The sequence below is a fragment of the Dipodomys ordii genome, unplaced genomic scaffold (genome assembly GCF_000151885.1).
Source record: "Dipodomys ordii isolate 6190 unplaced genomic scaffold, Dord_2.0 Scaffold26, whole genome shotgun sequence".
In the NCBI taxonomy this organism is placed as follows: Eukaryota; Metazoa; Chordata; class Mammalia; order Rodentia; family Heteromyidae; genus Dipodomys; species Dipodomys ordii.
This window is the reverse complement of record NW_012267242.1, coordinates 692,553-704,930: the sequence shown is the minus strand read 5'-3', so window position 1 is coordinate 704,930 and position 12,378 is coordinate 692,553. Positions and strand designations below refer to the sequence as shown.

The following is a 12,378-nucleotide window of genomic DNA, read 5'->3' as shown; positions in this document are numbered from 1 at the left end:
CTTGTTGGCCAAGGCCAAGAAGGATGGGTATGTGACGGAGCTGGGATTACCTCCAGCCATCGGGACTCGAAACCCATCTTGTTAGCCTTTCCTTATATCTCACAAGAAACCTACTGTGTCTGGACTAAACAGGAGAGAGATGCCCTGAGCCAAGGCCTGTATCTAGTCACCAAGATGCTTGATGGCATTTATGGACTTGGAGAACAATGAGAAACTCTCCCAGCTTTGAGGAATGACAAGTCATGTATCAGATCCTGCAAACATACAAAGAAAATCCTTTAGCTGCTCTTTTTTTCCTTGTCTTCATAAAGAGGCTTGGCAAAGGAAAAAAGAAAAAACAAAAACTTCTTTCCTTTTTAGTTTTAGACAGCTCCAGAAATTGGATTCAATGGGCACTAGTGGCTCACATTTGTAATTCTAGCTATTCAGGAGGCTGAGATCGGGATGATCCTGTTTCAGTGCTGGCCTCTGCAGAAAACTTTGCTATACTTGGCAAAAAGCCGGGGTAGAGGCATGGCTCCAGTGGTAGAGCACCAGCTGAGTGAGCAAGCAAGTGAAACAAAGTCAACACAGAGGGCATCTGTAAAAAATGGGTCTAAAAGGATCAGATCCAATTCATGAGAGAGAAGACCATGGAGGGAAAGACACAGCTGTTTCCATAAAACCAGGTAGATGGAGGCAGTGTCTACTAAAAGCCAGGCTAGTCTGAATAGCTCAGGCCAAAGAGTATAACTATCTCTTTCCCCTAAAAGTTCTTATTATTTGGGGGATCTTGGTAGAAAGGAAAAAATCACAATTTATATCTCTGCAGATTTTTTTTCTGTATGTATGGTTCCCTCTAATTATGATCTTTCATGAAATGTTTGTTATTTTAGGTTGAGTACAATGGCTCATGACTATCATTCCAGACACTTGGGAGGCTGAGATCAAGAGGGTTATGGTTTGAGGTCAGTCTTGGGCAAAACATTTAACAAGATTCCATGACTCCATTTCAACAAATAAATCAAGTGATAGTATTCACCTGTAGTTGCCAGCTCCACAGCAACCATGGATAGAAGGATTTTGGCCTGATGCTGGCCCCAGGAAAATATAGAAGACCTTATCTGAAAACTAACTAGTGCACAAGGTCTGGTCTAAGGGCATGGGCTGAAAAGGTCAAGTTCTTTAGTAGCAAGTATAAAAGGTCCTAGAGATCAAATCCCAGTACCGCCAAGATTCCTTGTCCTTTTTAAATCAAAAGAGTAGCTACAAAATGGGGAACTTTCATAAGATATGATTAATACATCTCTATATTTTCTGTCAGTTTCAATTGTGGTCAAATAGCAGGTGTTTCCAGGCAGTGAATAAGTAGTTTGCATTTTTAAAATTAACAAACACCACTAAGGGGAGAAGAAGGAGGAGGAGAAGAAGAAAAAAATAAAACACCATCCACAGCCCACCAGAGTACTGTTTACCAAAGATGAAGCAGCTCCTGGCGATGGTTTGCAAACACCACCAGACTAGCTAGTGTAAATTCCCTGCGTTTAGTCATCCCTCTTCAGCCTGTCATAGATACTGAAGGGAAATGCAGAAACAGGAAATTACAGACTATTTTAAACAGCATGTTTTATTAACCTCACTTGCTGATGCACTTTATGGCAGGATGCGAGATTCAAGTGTTCATAAGTTACATCTTTGCAAGTACTTTTCCTAAGTGAGTTCTACCAGCGAAAATGTGGCATGTACCCAGGGCTGGAAGCAATCTCTAAACTAGTAACTGTTTTACCCCAGGTCATGTAGCTATATCACATAAACCAGAGGTTTTAGCAGTGTGAAGAGAACATGCCTTGCTGATGTAACTCTAAACAACAAAGCCATCTTGTAGTAACTTAAAAAAACAACAACAGGCTTTAATGCATTTATTTTAAAGCACAGAATGAGAATAACAACAACCTTAAAAAGAATACTAGAAACTACACATTATGTCTTCTTCCTTAAAAAAAAAAAACATAGTGATTTTATTCTTCTTTTCATGGGTTAGCGCTGTATCTAGTTTAAACCAGACTGAATCCTTGTCTTTGAAAAGGCCTAGTAAAAATCGGCAGGGATGGGTGATAAGCTTAATTATAAATATAATGGCTCCAAATGTATGGGACTGTCATAAACATGGATGTGAACAATGAATTATTTCTTCATGTTTCCTGCTCTCAATGTTTGAGACATAAATGCCCGACTGTATAACATAGGAATCTTTGCGTTCCTGTCTAATAAATTCTGTGGGGTTAGTGTCTCTTCATGCTTATGTCTTCCACAAGTCCTGTGTGCTCTCCTCTGGACACACAGAAAGGCAGTCACCAAGTGCAGCTAGATTCAGGTTTGTAACTTGGAGAGTGGAAGCCATGCCTGATGGAGTTAGTGAGCTCTAAATATACTTTCATTCCTTTCGGCTTTTGTTTAACAAAATACCATGTAATGGTTCAGATTTCTATTGCCTTAAAAGATCACTCCAAAGATTAGTGATTATTCTAATTACTGATCTGCTGTCAGATAGTGACTTCTGCTAGTTTTAAATCTTTCTACTTTCCTCTCATAGATCCTGTCCTTAGAACTCTTTCAAGGTGAGGTATCAGAAAAGGATTAGCTGGGCAGTGGCTGGTGCTTCACACATGTAACTGTAGCTATTCAGGAAGCTGAGATCTGAGGATTGTGGTTCAAAGCCAACCTGCGCAGGAAGGTCCATATTTGGTCTGGTCATGGGGCCTGAACTCTGGTCTGGGCGCTGTTCCTCAACTCTTCAGCTCAAGGCTAGCGCTCTACCACTTGAGCCACAGTGCCACTTCTAGCTTTTTTCTTTTTGCTTATGTGGTGCTGAGGAATCCAACCCAGGGCCTCATGCATGCAAGGCAAGCGCTCTACCACTGAGCCACCTTCCCAGCCCCAGTCCATAAAATTTTTATCTCCAATTAGCCACCTGAAAACTGGAAGTGATGCTGTGGCTCAAAGTGGTACAGTGCGAGCCTTGAGTGCAAAAATGCAGAGACAGTACCCAGGCCCCAAGTTCAAGTCCCATGACAGACAGACCAAAAAAAAAAAAAATAGAATAGGGTTAGTTAGCTGCCAGTGGCTCATGCCTTTAATCTAGCTACTCAGGAGGTTGAGATCTGAGGAGGTCAGTCTGGGCAGTCTTCCCCAGCAGACTTATCTGACAGACTCTTATCTCTGATTAGCCAGCAAAAGCCCCAAGTGTTAGTATGGCTCAACTGGTACAGCCCAGCTTTGAGTAGAAAAAGCCAACTGAGAATGTAGAGACCCGAGTTCAAGTTCTAGTACCCACACCAAAAGAGAAAAAAAAAAAAACCCACAGGATTTTTAAGAGCTGAAGCATACGATATTGTTCTTTTAAAGTGCTTTTGCCAGACCACGTTGTTCAACTACCTACTTTCGGAAAGGAAGGACCAGAGACAAGAGACAAAGGCTTTGGTTAAGGACGTGCAACCACATAACCCAGGGGAAGGGCAGACAGAGGCAGCACAGGGTGGAGAGCACCCCAGCCTTTCCAAATCTGTCCTGGGCAATTCAGGTCATGAATTTATCTTACCGCAAAGGAATGTTGGCTCCTTGGGAAAAATCTAATTTCCTGTCACATGGGTAGAAATGGCAATGCCACCCAGGGGCCCTGGAGGTCTCAGGCTAGCACCAAGCAAATGTTGATCATTTGGGTGAATGTTTAGGGATTGTTTTGGTAAAGCAATTTCTTTTAGTATGCTGGAAATTCTGTGAAGAGAAAATAACTGGCAATAACAGATTTTTTATGCGGATGGATTCAAAAGTCTTAACTCAAGCTGTGAGAAACAATTCTAGAAGGTCTTATTGAGCAGAAGCATGAGCTTCTCTTTGGGAGGCTGAGACCAGCCTGATTTACAATGTAAGACCTTGATTCAATAAAACAGTACTTTTTTTAAAAAAGAGAAAATTAGCAACTCTATCATGTTCCTGCTTTGGCCATGAAGAATACATGAGATGCCCGGACCTCTTAAAAACAAAAGGATGAGTCATACTTTTTTCATATTTAAATCTCCATGTAGTTATCATGCTTATAGTAACAATGCTGCAGTTGACAAATGAATTATCCTCCAAGTAGCTTTCCTCTTTATCAAGTAAATTTTAGCTTCTGAGAATAAAGTTAGTATGGCATTATATGAGCTACTTCTAGTAATAATTGTAGCTGTTCTGTCCATTTATAGAGGGGCCATCTTCTTAACCAACAATACATTTCCTAAGGGACTTGTGAAGGGTTCAATACTTACAGCTTCATGCTACAAAAGGTTTTCAGAAACTTCCCCCACACAAACACCTTTACATTCTTTAAGATAGACCCTTATTTAATCATATCATTTAGGAGCATTGTGCTTCTTAAGCAACAAAAGACAAACCTACAATCTAAACGAAGACCATTTGGAAACACTGGCCTCTTGAAGAGTCTTATTTTGAAAATTCCTTTGTAGTCCCTATTTACTATCTTGTGGATATTTTGAATGTTTCCCATTCACCCTCACCCCGCCCCCCCCAGCAGAGACAGAATAATAGAAAAGAGAAATCTAGCTAAAATGAAATGTAAAAAAAAACCTTAATGAATTTTGATCATTTTAATAAATATATATCAAGAAAACCTCACTTTATTACAACACATTCATATACAGGCATCTATTGTCTAAATTTTCAACATCAAATGTTTATCAAATATTGAAAATAAAGGACAAAACATTACTAGACTATTTAGCTATAACACAAGAACATGTTTTAAAAATTGGTCCTTGCGGACAATTGTCCAAATGATCCTACTCATACACTGTATGAATGAGACCCATATTTAATATTAATAGCCATAATAAGAACAAAGCTTTATCTTGGAGAAACTGGGAGGTCTTACCTACTTCCTCCGTTTGGCATTTGGTTCCTGTGAAGTATTGTTACGGAGGCCCAAGTCAATTAGTGATCTTGGCAATGGGAATTAGTTTAGTGGAAGGAGTTGGCTGGAGTGAACGGAAGAAAGGTGGTCAGAGCCCTACTCTGACACTCTTTCAAAATGGAGGAGAATATTGGCCAAATACATACATAGAGTCACTATTCCACCCCAAGTCCCATTTCTCCAAAATAACTTTTCAAAAACTAAGCATCTTTACATTCTTTAAGATAAAACCTTATGGATCACCACATCATTTCTTAACATTGTGCTTCTTAATCAACAGCAAAAAGTCATATATAAAAAACCACATGCTTTTATAATCTAAACGAGTGAAATGATGCAAAAAACAGATTAAAGGATAATGCATGCCACGGGGTTCATGAACTTCATTGGACAAGAGAAAACAAAAGCAAAACAAAACAATCCCAAACCCAAAAAACCCAAACCCCAGCAACAGACCAGACTGTTACCACAGAAACTCTCAAGCAGCTAGTGCTGGATCCTAATAGCTCTCGCTCTATTGTCTCCTCTAAGCCCTCTTCCCAATGTCAAACCCAAAGCAACTGGGCATAAAAAAGAAAAGAAGAATAGAGATGTTGAATCAAAAGTCGAACACAATAGTTCAAAGTTAACAGTTTCCAAACCATACAGATCCACCCTGTGATTTTTTTGTTTGTGTGTATATATGTGTGTTTTTCTTTTCCTCTTTGTTAAATCCCTGCTGTAACTCTGATTTATCCTTAATTTTCACATTGGCAAAAATTAAGAGAAAGTAAGGCACCAAAAATCGCCCTGTATACCACCTCACTAAAAGCTTCATCACCCGTAAGCTACAGTGAAGTCAGGAATTCCTAGGGAATACCCCTCTCCAAGACTGTTGATTGCTCCCCTAAACAGGTGTTTCCTCATGTCTCATCCTACTTTCCTCTGTCAGAGAGACTGTCAGATACAAATACTTAATAGCGCTGCGAAGCCATTTCATCTAGCTCTCTGTCTTCAGTCTTTTATTTAGAAAAAAAAATACTGCATCATAATTGAAGAAGCAGACCATCTTTTGCTGGTTATCTTGATTTGCTTACCAAAGAATGACTTAATTAATTGGCAAATGTATTGAACTTTCTTATCTAATGACAGGCTTCTTGGGAGACAATGAAAAATATCACAAGGTCACATAAATCCCCCAATCTAGTCTACTGACTTTTTTGTTTTTGGTAAGAAAACTAAGATATACTTTTAAGCATTGCGTCAACTGTTTTCTTGGTAAAAAGAAAAAAAAATCACCACATTTCTAAGTAGCTCGCTGATGCCTACTACAGATGTTTTCTGCAATCTGTTCTCCAGGCATTAAAACGACATGGCATGTTCATGGCATAATTTCATCAGTTGTACAAAACTATAAAATCCATTCAAAATAAAATTTATGAGAGCTAATTGATCGTGCTGTGCATGCTTCAAAGTTTTGGCGAGAAGATGGCTCATATTTTATTTCCTTTGCTACAGCACAGCTTGTTACTTGACGAAGGCTCCTTTTTCCTTAAAGACTTTTTCCAAGACTCGCTCACATTGTTTTTTTCATTATATCCAGTCTCAAAGTAATCATAAAATTGGCCTTTGCATTCAAAATCAAGGTCATTTCCCACAGGTTCATGGCTGAGGGGGTCACCATCTCTGTTGGTCTCATGATTTGCTTTCTCATCATTTAATTTGGCCTTTTCCTGGACACCAAGTGACCTGACATTAGTGACAAAGATTTCATTGGCAGGTATCTGGCCATCACTCTTGTAAATAGGTGCACTGCCCACGTGGAAATCCACCTGGTGGGAACAGCTTGGCAAAGGCAGAGGGGGAGAGGAGGAAGAGGAAGATGAGGAGGAAGAGGAAGAGGAGGCAGCGGCGGAGGCACTTCCAACACTAGCATTTACAGAAAGAGGCAAATTTAGGTAGTGACCACCACATTCTTGGTAAAAGCAGCAGGCATGGAACTTTTCGCACTCCTCTTTGGCCATCCGTGGTCGTTTCCGGTAAGGACAGTCTTGAGCCATGAACCACTCTTGGGCGGAGGCGCCATTGAAAGAGCAGGCAGGGAAGCACCAGTTGTTCTGCATGAGGATCTCTCCATGGATCCTTTTCATCAGGTTGTTGATGAGGACAGATCTTCGGAGGTACACCTCAGGATCATCAATAAACTTGAGCTTTTCTAAGGACATATAAAGGATGTGGGCTCGCTCCTCAAAAATGGAGATCGTCTAAAAGTGAAAAAAAAAAAAAAGGAAGAGAAAGCTTAGGAGATGGACAACATCAAAATCTCACCACTTGTTAGGCGCCAGTGGCTCACATCTGTAATCCTAGCTACTTGGGAGGCTGAGATCTAAGGATTGCGGTTCAAAGCCAGCCTAGGGAAGGAAAGTTCGTGAGACTCTTAATCTCCAGTTACTCACCAGAAAATCAGAAGTGGAGCTATGGCTCAAAGTGATAGAGTGTTAGCCTTGAGCTGAATAGCTCAGGGACAGAGCCCAGGCCCTGAGTCCAAGCCTCATGACTGACTCCTCCCCTTCCCCCCACCCCGCCAAACAACCAACAAAAAACCCTCCAAACCCTCACCACTGTGTGTGTTATTCTTGGCCATGTCTGGCTCCTGTTGTTCCTCCTCTTTGTCCCCTTGTGGTCCGTTAAGGAGGCTGACTCCAGTATCAAGGATAATCCCCAACCTGTCCTGGCACAGTGGTGTGGTCAAGAACCAGAGAATTTTTTTTTGTCTTTTTCTTTTTTGATACTGGGGATCGAACCCAGGACGTTGCACTTGCTAGGCAAGCGCTTTGCCACTGAGCTACATCCCAGCCCAAGAACCAGACAATTTTCAAGTCATAGTGCTGTCAGTACTGGAACTTGAACTCAGGACCTGGGTGCTGTCCCTTAGCTTTTGTATTCAAGGGTAGTGCTTTACTACTTGTGGCACAGCTCCATTTCTGGCTTTTCTGGTGGTTAATTCAGGCTAAGAGTCTCACAGACCTTCTTGATTGGCTTTGAAATGCAATCCTTGGAGCTAGGCCTTCTGAGTAGCTAAGGATTACAGGCATGAGCCACCAGTGCCTAGCTTATTTATACTTTTTGTAGGGGCTGAGAAGCTGGCTCAGTGGTAGAGTGCTTGCCTCCCATGCATAAGGCCCTGGGTTTGATTCCTCAGCAAAAAAGCTGGAAGTGGCGCTATGACTCAAGTGGTAGCCTTGAGCTGAATTGCTGAGGGACAGTGCCCAGGCCCAGAGTTCAAGACCACATCGGACAAAAATAAATAAAAAATGAAGTGTGTGTAAGCAAATATACAAACATTGCAAAGCAATAAGTAAAAGATGCCAAGATGTAGGTCCTAATGCGAGCGCTTCCAAGTGTGGGCTAGCTTAATGGCTACAAGAGATTTAGCTTTCACTTCTTTCCTCTTAGTCCTCTGAGATTCATATGTGCAATTATTCTTGCTTAAGAAAAGGACAGCAATCATTAATGAGGCTTAGACCCAGACAGGATCTACCAGTTGAAGGACCAGAGAAGACTTCCTTTTGGAGCTGGGCAGGAGAAGGGACACAGAGAAGATTACGAGAGGACTCACTCCTGGGCTGTGTGATATCCACACTGGGGAATGGTTGTTGCAAACCCAGTAGCAACTAGAAAAAGGCTACAGCCACCACACAGCAGCCACAGGGCTGCTATGCGCACTCTCCCAAGTCATTAAAAACAACAACAACAACAACAATCATGGCATATCCTAAGGAGCTGTGAATTCAACCAGACCAGCCAAATGCAGGGACAGAAACTACACATGCAAGAAGCTCAGTACTTAGCAACACATGTTGGAATCTTTTTATGAGCAGGTACAAAAAATGCCATCTAAAGGGATGAGGATGGGGTTTGGGGGCAAGAGGACGCAAATAGGCAACACAGTCTGGAGAATATACCTTCCTTGATAAAAATCAGCAGGTTGAAGAAGCCTCCAAAAAAACCAGAACTAATATTTCAAAAGCTTACATGCTCAGTTCATAATCCCCTTAATTTACCCCATCATGTGTTTTCTTACTATATAGATCCTCAAAAAAAAGTGAGCTCTGGTCTCTTCTTGGGAATGAATTCAGTTTCAACAAACCAAGCTCATGGAATGATGTACAATGAAGTACATGCTATACTGAACACACTCCATCAAGGAATGGTGAGCCTACCACTAACGGGTAAGGACAAGCCATGGGTGGCTGCCCCAATCAGGCACACACAGAAGTAGTCGTGAGAGCTCAGACTGGAGAGAGAATGGAAGAAGAGAACAAGAGCATTTCTTACATGTGAATGTGTAGGGTAACCAGAGCCCTCCATGCAACTTGAAAAAAATTAAATCGTAAGTACAAAAGACCTTCACTGCACTCTATAATTTTGTTATTTCTGGGGAGAGGATCTCTTTTGGACTCTCTCTTCAAGTACTCATGAAAAATAATACAGGATGGAAAAAAAAAAGTGACAACCATTCATATGGCCCTCCAGAGAAGTGGTTCATTTTCATTGCTTGGGTGGAACAATTTAATTTCTGGAAATGGATCAAGCAACTGTTACTAAATAGTTTAAACTCTTAATAAAAATAATGACTTAAAAAAAACATACTTTATGGCTACAGCTGCTGAGTGGTGGGTGGAAATCCTCTTCCTCCACATATTTCCTCTTAAAGTATGAGATCTTGGATGTTGTTAAAGGATTTGAAATTCCCCTGTAATGGGATCCTGTGGTAATAAATCAGATATGACAAATGACATGCGGTTTGCCAGAGGTTCTCCAAACAAAATACTTTCATTTCCTTTCCTTCTAGAAGATAGTTGGCTCTCTCTTTGTCTGTACATGTGCTGATTAAAAATAAACATTTCTCTTTAATAGTTGCTATCACATGGAATTCTGTGAGCTAGGGCAGGCAAGACTTCTAGGCGATTTATTGGAAAAATGACATCATTCTGCATTTACTTAAATAACCAGACTCTTTAATTCTATGCACATGCAAACTTCAGAAAGGAGAAGAGTGGAGTAACTGTGAAATAATATCAGTCTTCTGAATTGTTTCATTAATTAAAACACTTAACGCCACTGTTTAAATATATACATCTTTATCTAGAACCACTGGTAATCAAACCACTTTCTGTGTTATTGGCTCTAGCTTAGTAAACAAATGGTTATCTGCACACTGGAGTTATGACATTTCTTCTTTTAAAATACAAATTTAAATATTTAAAATTTAAATTTGGGGGTAATTAAACTCCTTTTCACTCTTGAAAATGGAACATGTCAACCATGATGTTTTTTTTTTTAGACGCAAATCGCTCTTAATCCTTTTTTTTTTTTTTTGGCAAAACAGAGTTCCCTGAATCTTGCTTGATATTTTAGTTTTTTAAAAGAAAAAAAATATATCAATCAAAGCCAATTGTCTTCATAAAGAGAAGAGACACCTGGCTGTAACCTCTGTGCCGATCATTTCATGTGATCATCTTGGGATAAAGATTTCATTGTGAGCACAAGAGGCCTGTGTAGCTCAGAAAACCACATCGTTCCCCAGGATAAAATACCAGAATCCACACTCTTGACTTTCAATACTTGGATTGGCTCTGTTCAAAACACAGCCCCATGATTCTCAGGCAAGCCGAAGCCCTGGGAGCTGCAGGTTGGAATGTAATTTAAATACCACTTCTGGTCCTCTCCCAGGAGCCAGGGCTGGCTTAGGATGACTGTACAGACAGCCCTGAAGCATTAATAGCTCTCGGCTCAGAGAGGCGCTTGAAATACCACCTCCCCACCAGTGTGGCCACAGAGAGCAGTAGGGTCAAGAGCGCTACCTGCCAGTGGGGGGCCGGCTCCCCGATCTCCCTGCAAAGGAGCCTGTGCTGGCCCTGGGGGGCTGGGGCCTCGGTAGCTGTCAGCTTCCCATAGTGTTTGGTACCCGGTAATTTCGGCAGCTCCTTCCGAGACAATGGGCTCGCAGAATCTATTCATGGACAGAACCAGAGTCATCTCTGACAGCCTCAGATCTGTGGGAATAAAAAAAAAGAAAGGGAAAACAGCCCTGATCAAGAGCCAGCCAGGGGTTGACCTTGACATTTTCATCTCTTTGGCTTCGGGAAACTTTTACTTCCAGGTCTTCCCCTTCATCCCCAACCATCAGATTCCCTAACTCCCCAGCGACACCCCCCCCCCCACAAGAAAACCTGAGCAAACTCTTGCTGCTATTAGCTCAGCCTCTGTGTTCAGCAGTCTGCATTTCAGAGGCGGATCTTTAAAACCCCACTCCTTATTGTTCTCACATTCCCCTCAGCCCTCTTCCAGACAGCTGCTTTGCCTTCTAAACACATTTTCCTCCTGACCTTCCCAGCAGAAAATGTACCACTAAAAGGCAGGGCCAAAACCCTTGCTCTTCTTTTCTATTAATAAGGCAAAATCAATTTTCTACTCAATCCCCTGGGAGTCTCCTTTGATGAAATCTGCTAATCAATCAAGGCAAAAGCGTGGGGGAGGCAGAAATCTCCACCTTAATCCCAACTGATGCTCTGGGGTTCAGGTTCAGTCTGTGCCGCTGTCCCTGTCTCCTCTACAACACGCTGGGGGCTCCCTCCACTTTCTCCTCCCAGAGGGAAGCAGACAGAGAGACACTTGGTAGTTGTTTCCACCAGCCCTGATCGGCCTGAACTGGATCTGCCTCCAGTCAAAACACTGCTAGATGAAGACAGAAAATTGGCTCCAGTTTCCAGCCGTGAGTTGCAGTCCCACAGGAGCCAAGCACAACATCAACCGAGCAGGCAGAATATTAAACAGGAGCCAGGGCTCTGGGGCCAGAGGCAGCCAGAAACTCTTTAAACTGCAAAGCCCAGACGCAGGCAGGAACTTTCCAAGAGGCCACACATCACTGCCCTTCTCTCCAGTTCACGCCCTTCCCCTTGGGTCTGCAGGGAGATGAGGTGTCTCTACAGTCATGCTGCCGGCCCTGCTCCCCCTTAGGTGATGGAAGACACTGCCAGAAGGGCTGTTTTCAGTTGGTCCTTCATGAGGTTCAAGGTAGGGCCAAGGGCAAGTGCAAGGGAGAAGAGTCTGCTTATCAAAGCTTTAAAAAGACAAGCCTGGCACTGCTGGCTCACTCCCAATTCAGAAGGCTGAGATCTGAGGGTCACAGTTGAAGCCAACCAGGACAGGAAAGTCAATGAAACTCTTATCTCCAATTAACCACCAAAAAGACTTAAGTGGAGGTATGGCTTGAGTGGAAAAATATCAAGTCTTGGGTAAAAAAAAGCTCAAGGACAGCAGTCAAGCCCAGGCAGACAGAAAGACAGACGACAGACACACACAATAAATAAGCAAAAAGACCCACAGACCAGGGGTGACAGCTGATCAAACACAGTGCCTTGCTAATGGCCAATTCCTTTAGGAGA

At 42.1% G+C, this 12,378-nt stretch overlaps 1 protein-coding gene across 1 annotated transcript; it reads right to left on the bottom strand.

Moving 5' to 3' along the window:
* Positions 1–5,646: 5,646 nt before the first annotated feature.
* Sertad4 (SERTA domain containing 4) lies at positions 5,647–11,109 on the bottom strand. The gene is made up of 3 exons (XM_013015107.1): positions 10,795–11,109; positions 9,581–9,696; positions 5,647–7,191 (listed from the first exon to the last, which is right to left on the bottom strand). The coding sequence occupies exons 1-3, from the start codon at positions 11,060–11,062 to the stop codon at positions 6,421–6,423; spliced, it is 1,155 nt and encodes a 384-aa protein (XP_012870561.1). The 5' UTR covers positions 11,063–11,109; the 3' UTR covers positions 5,647–6,420.
* Positions 11,110–12,378: the final 1,269 nt, after the last annotated feature.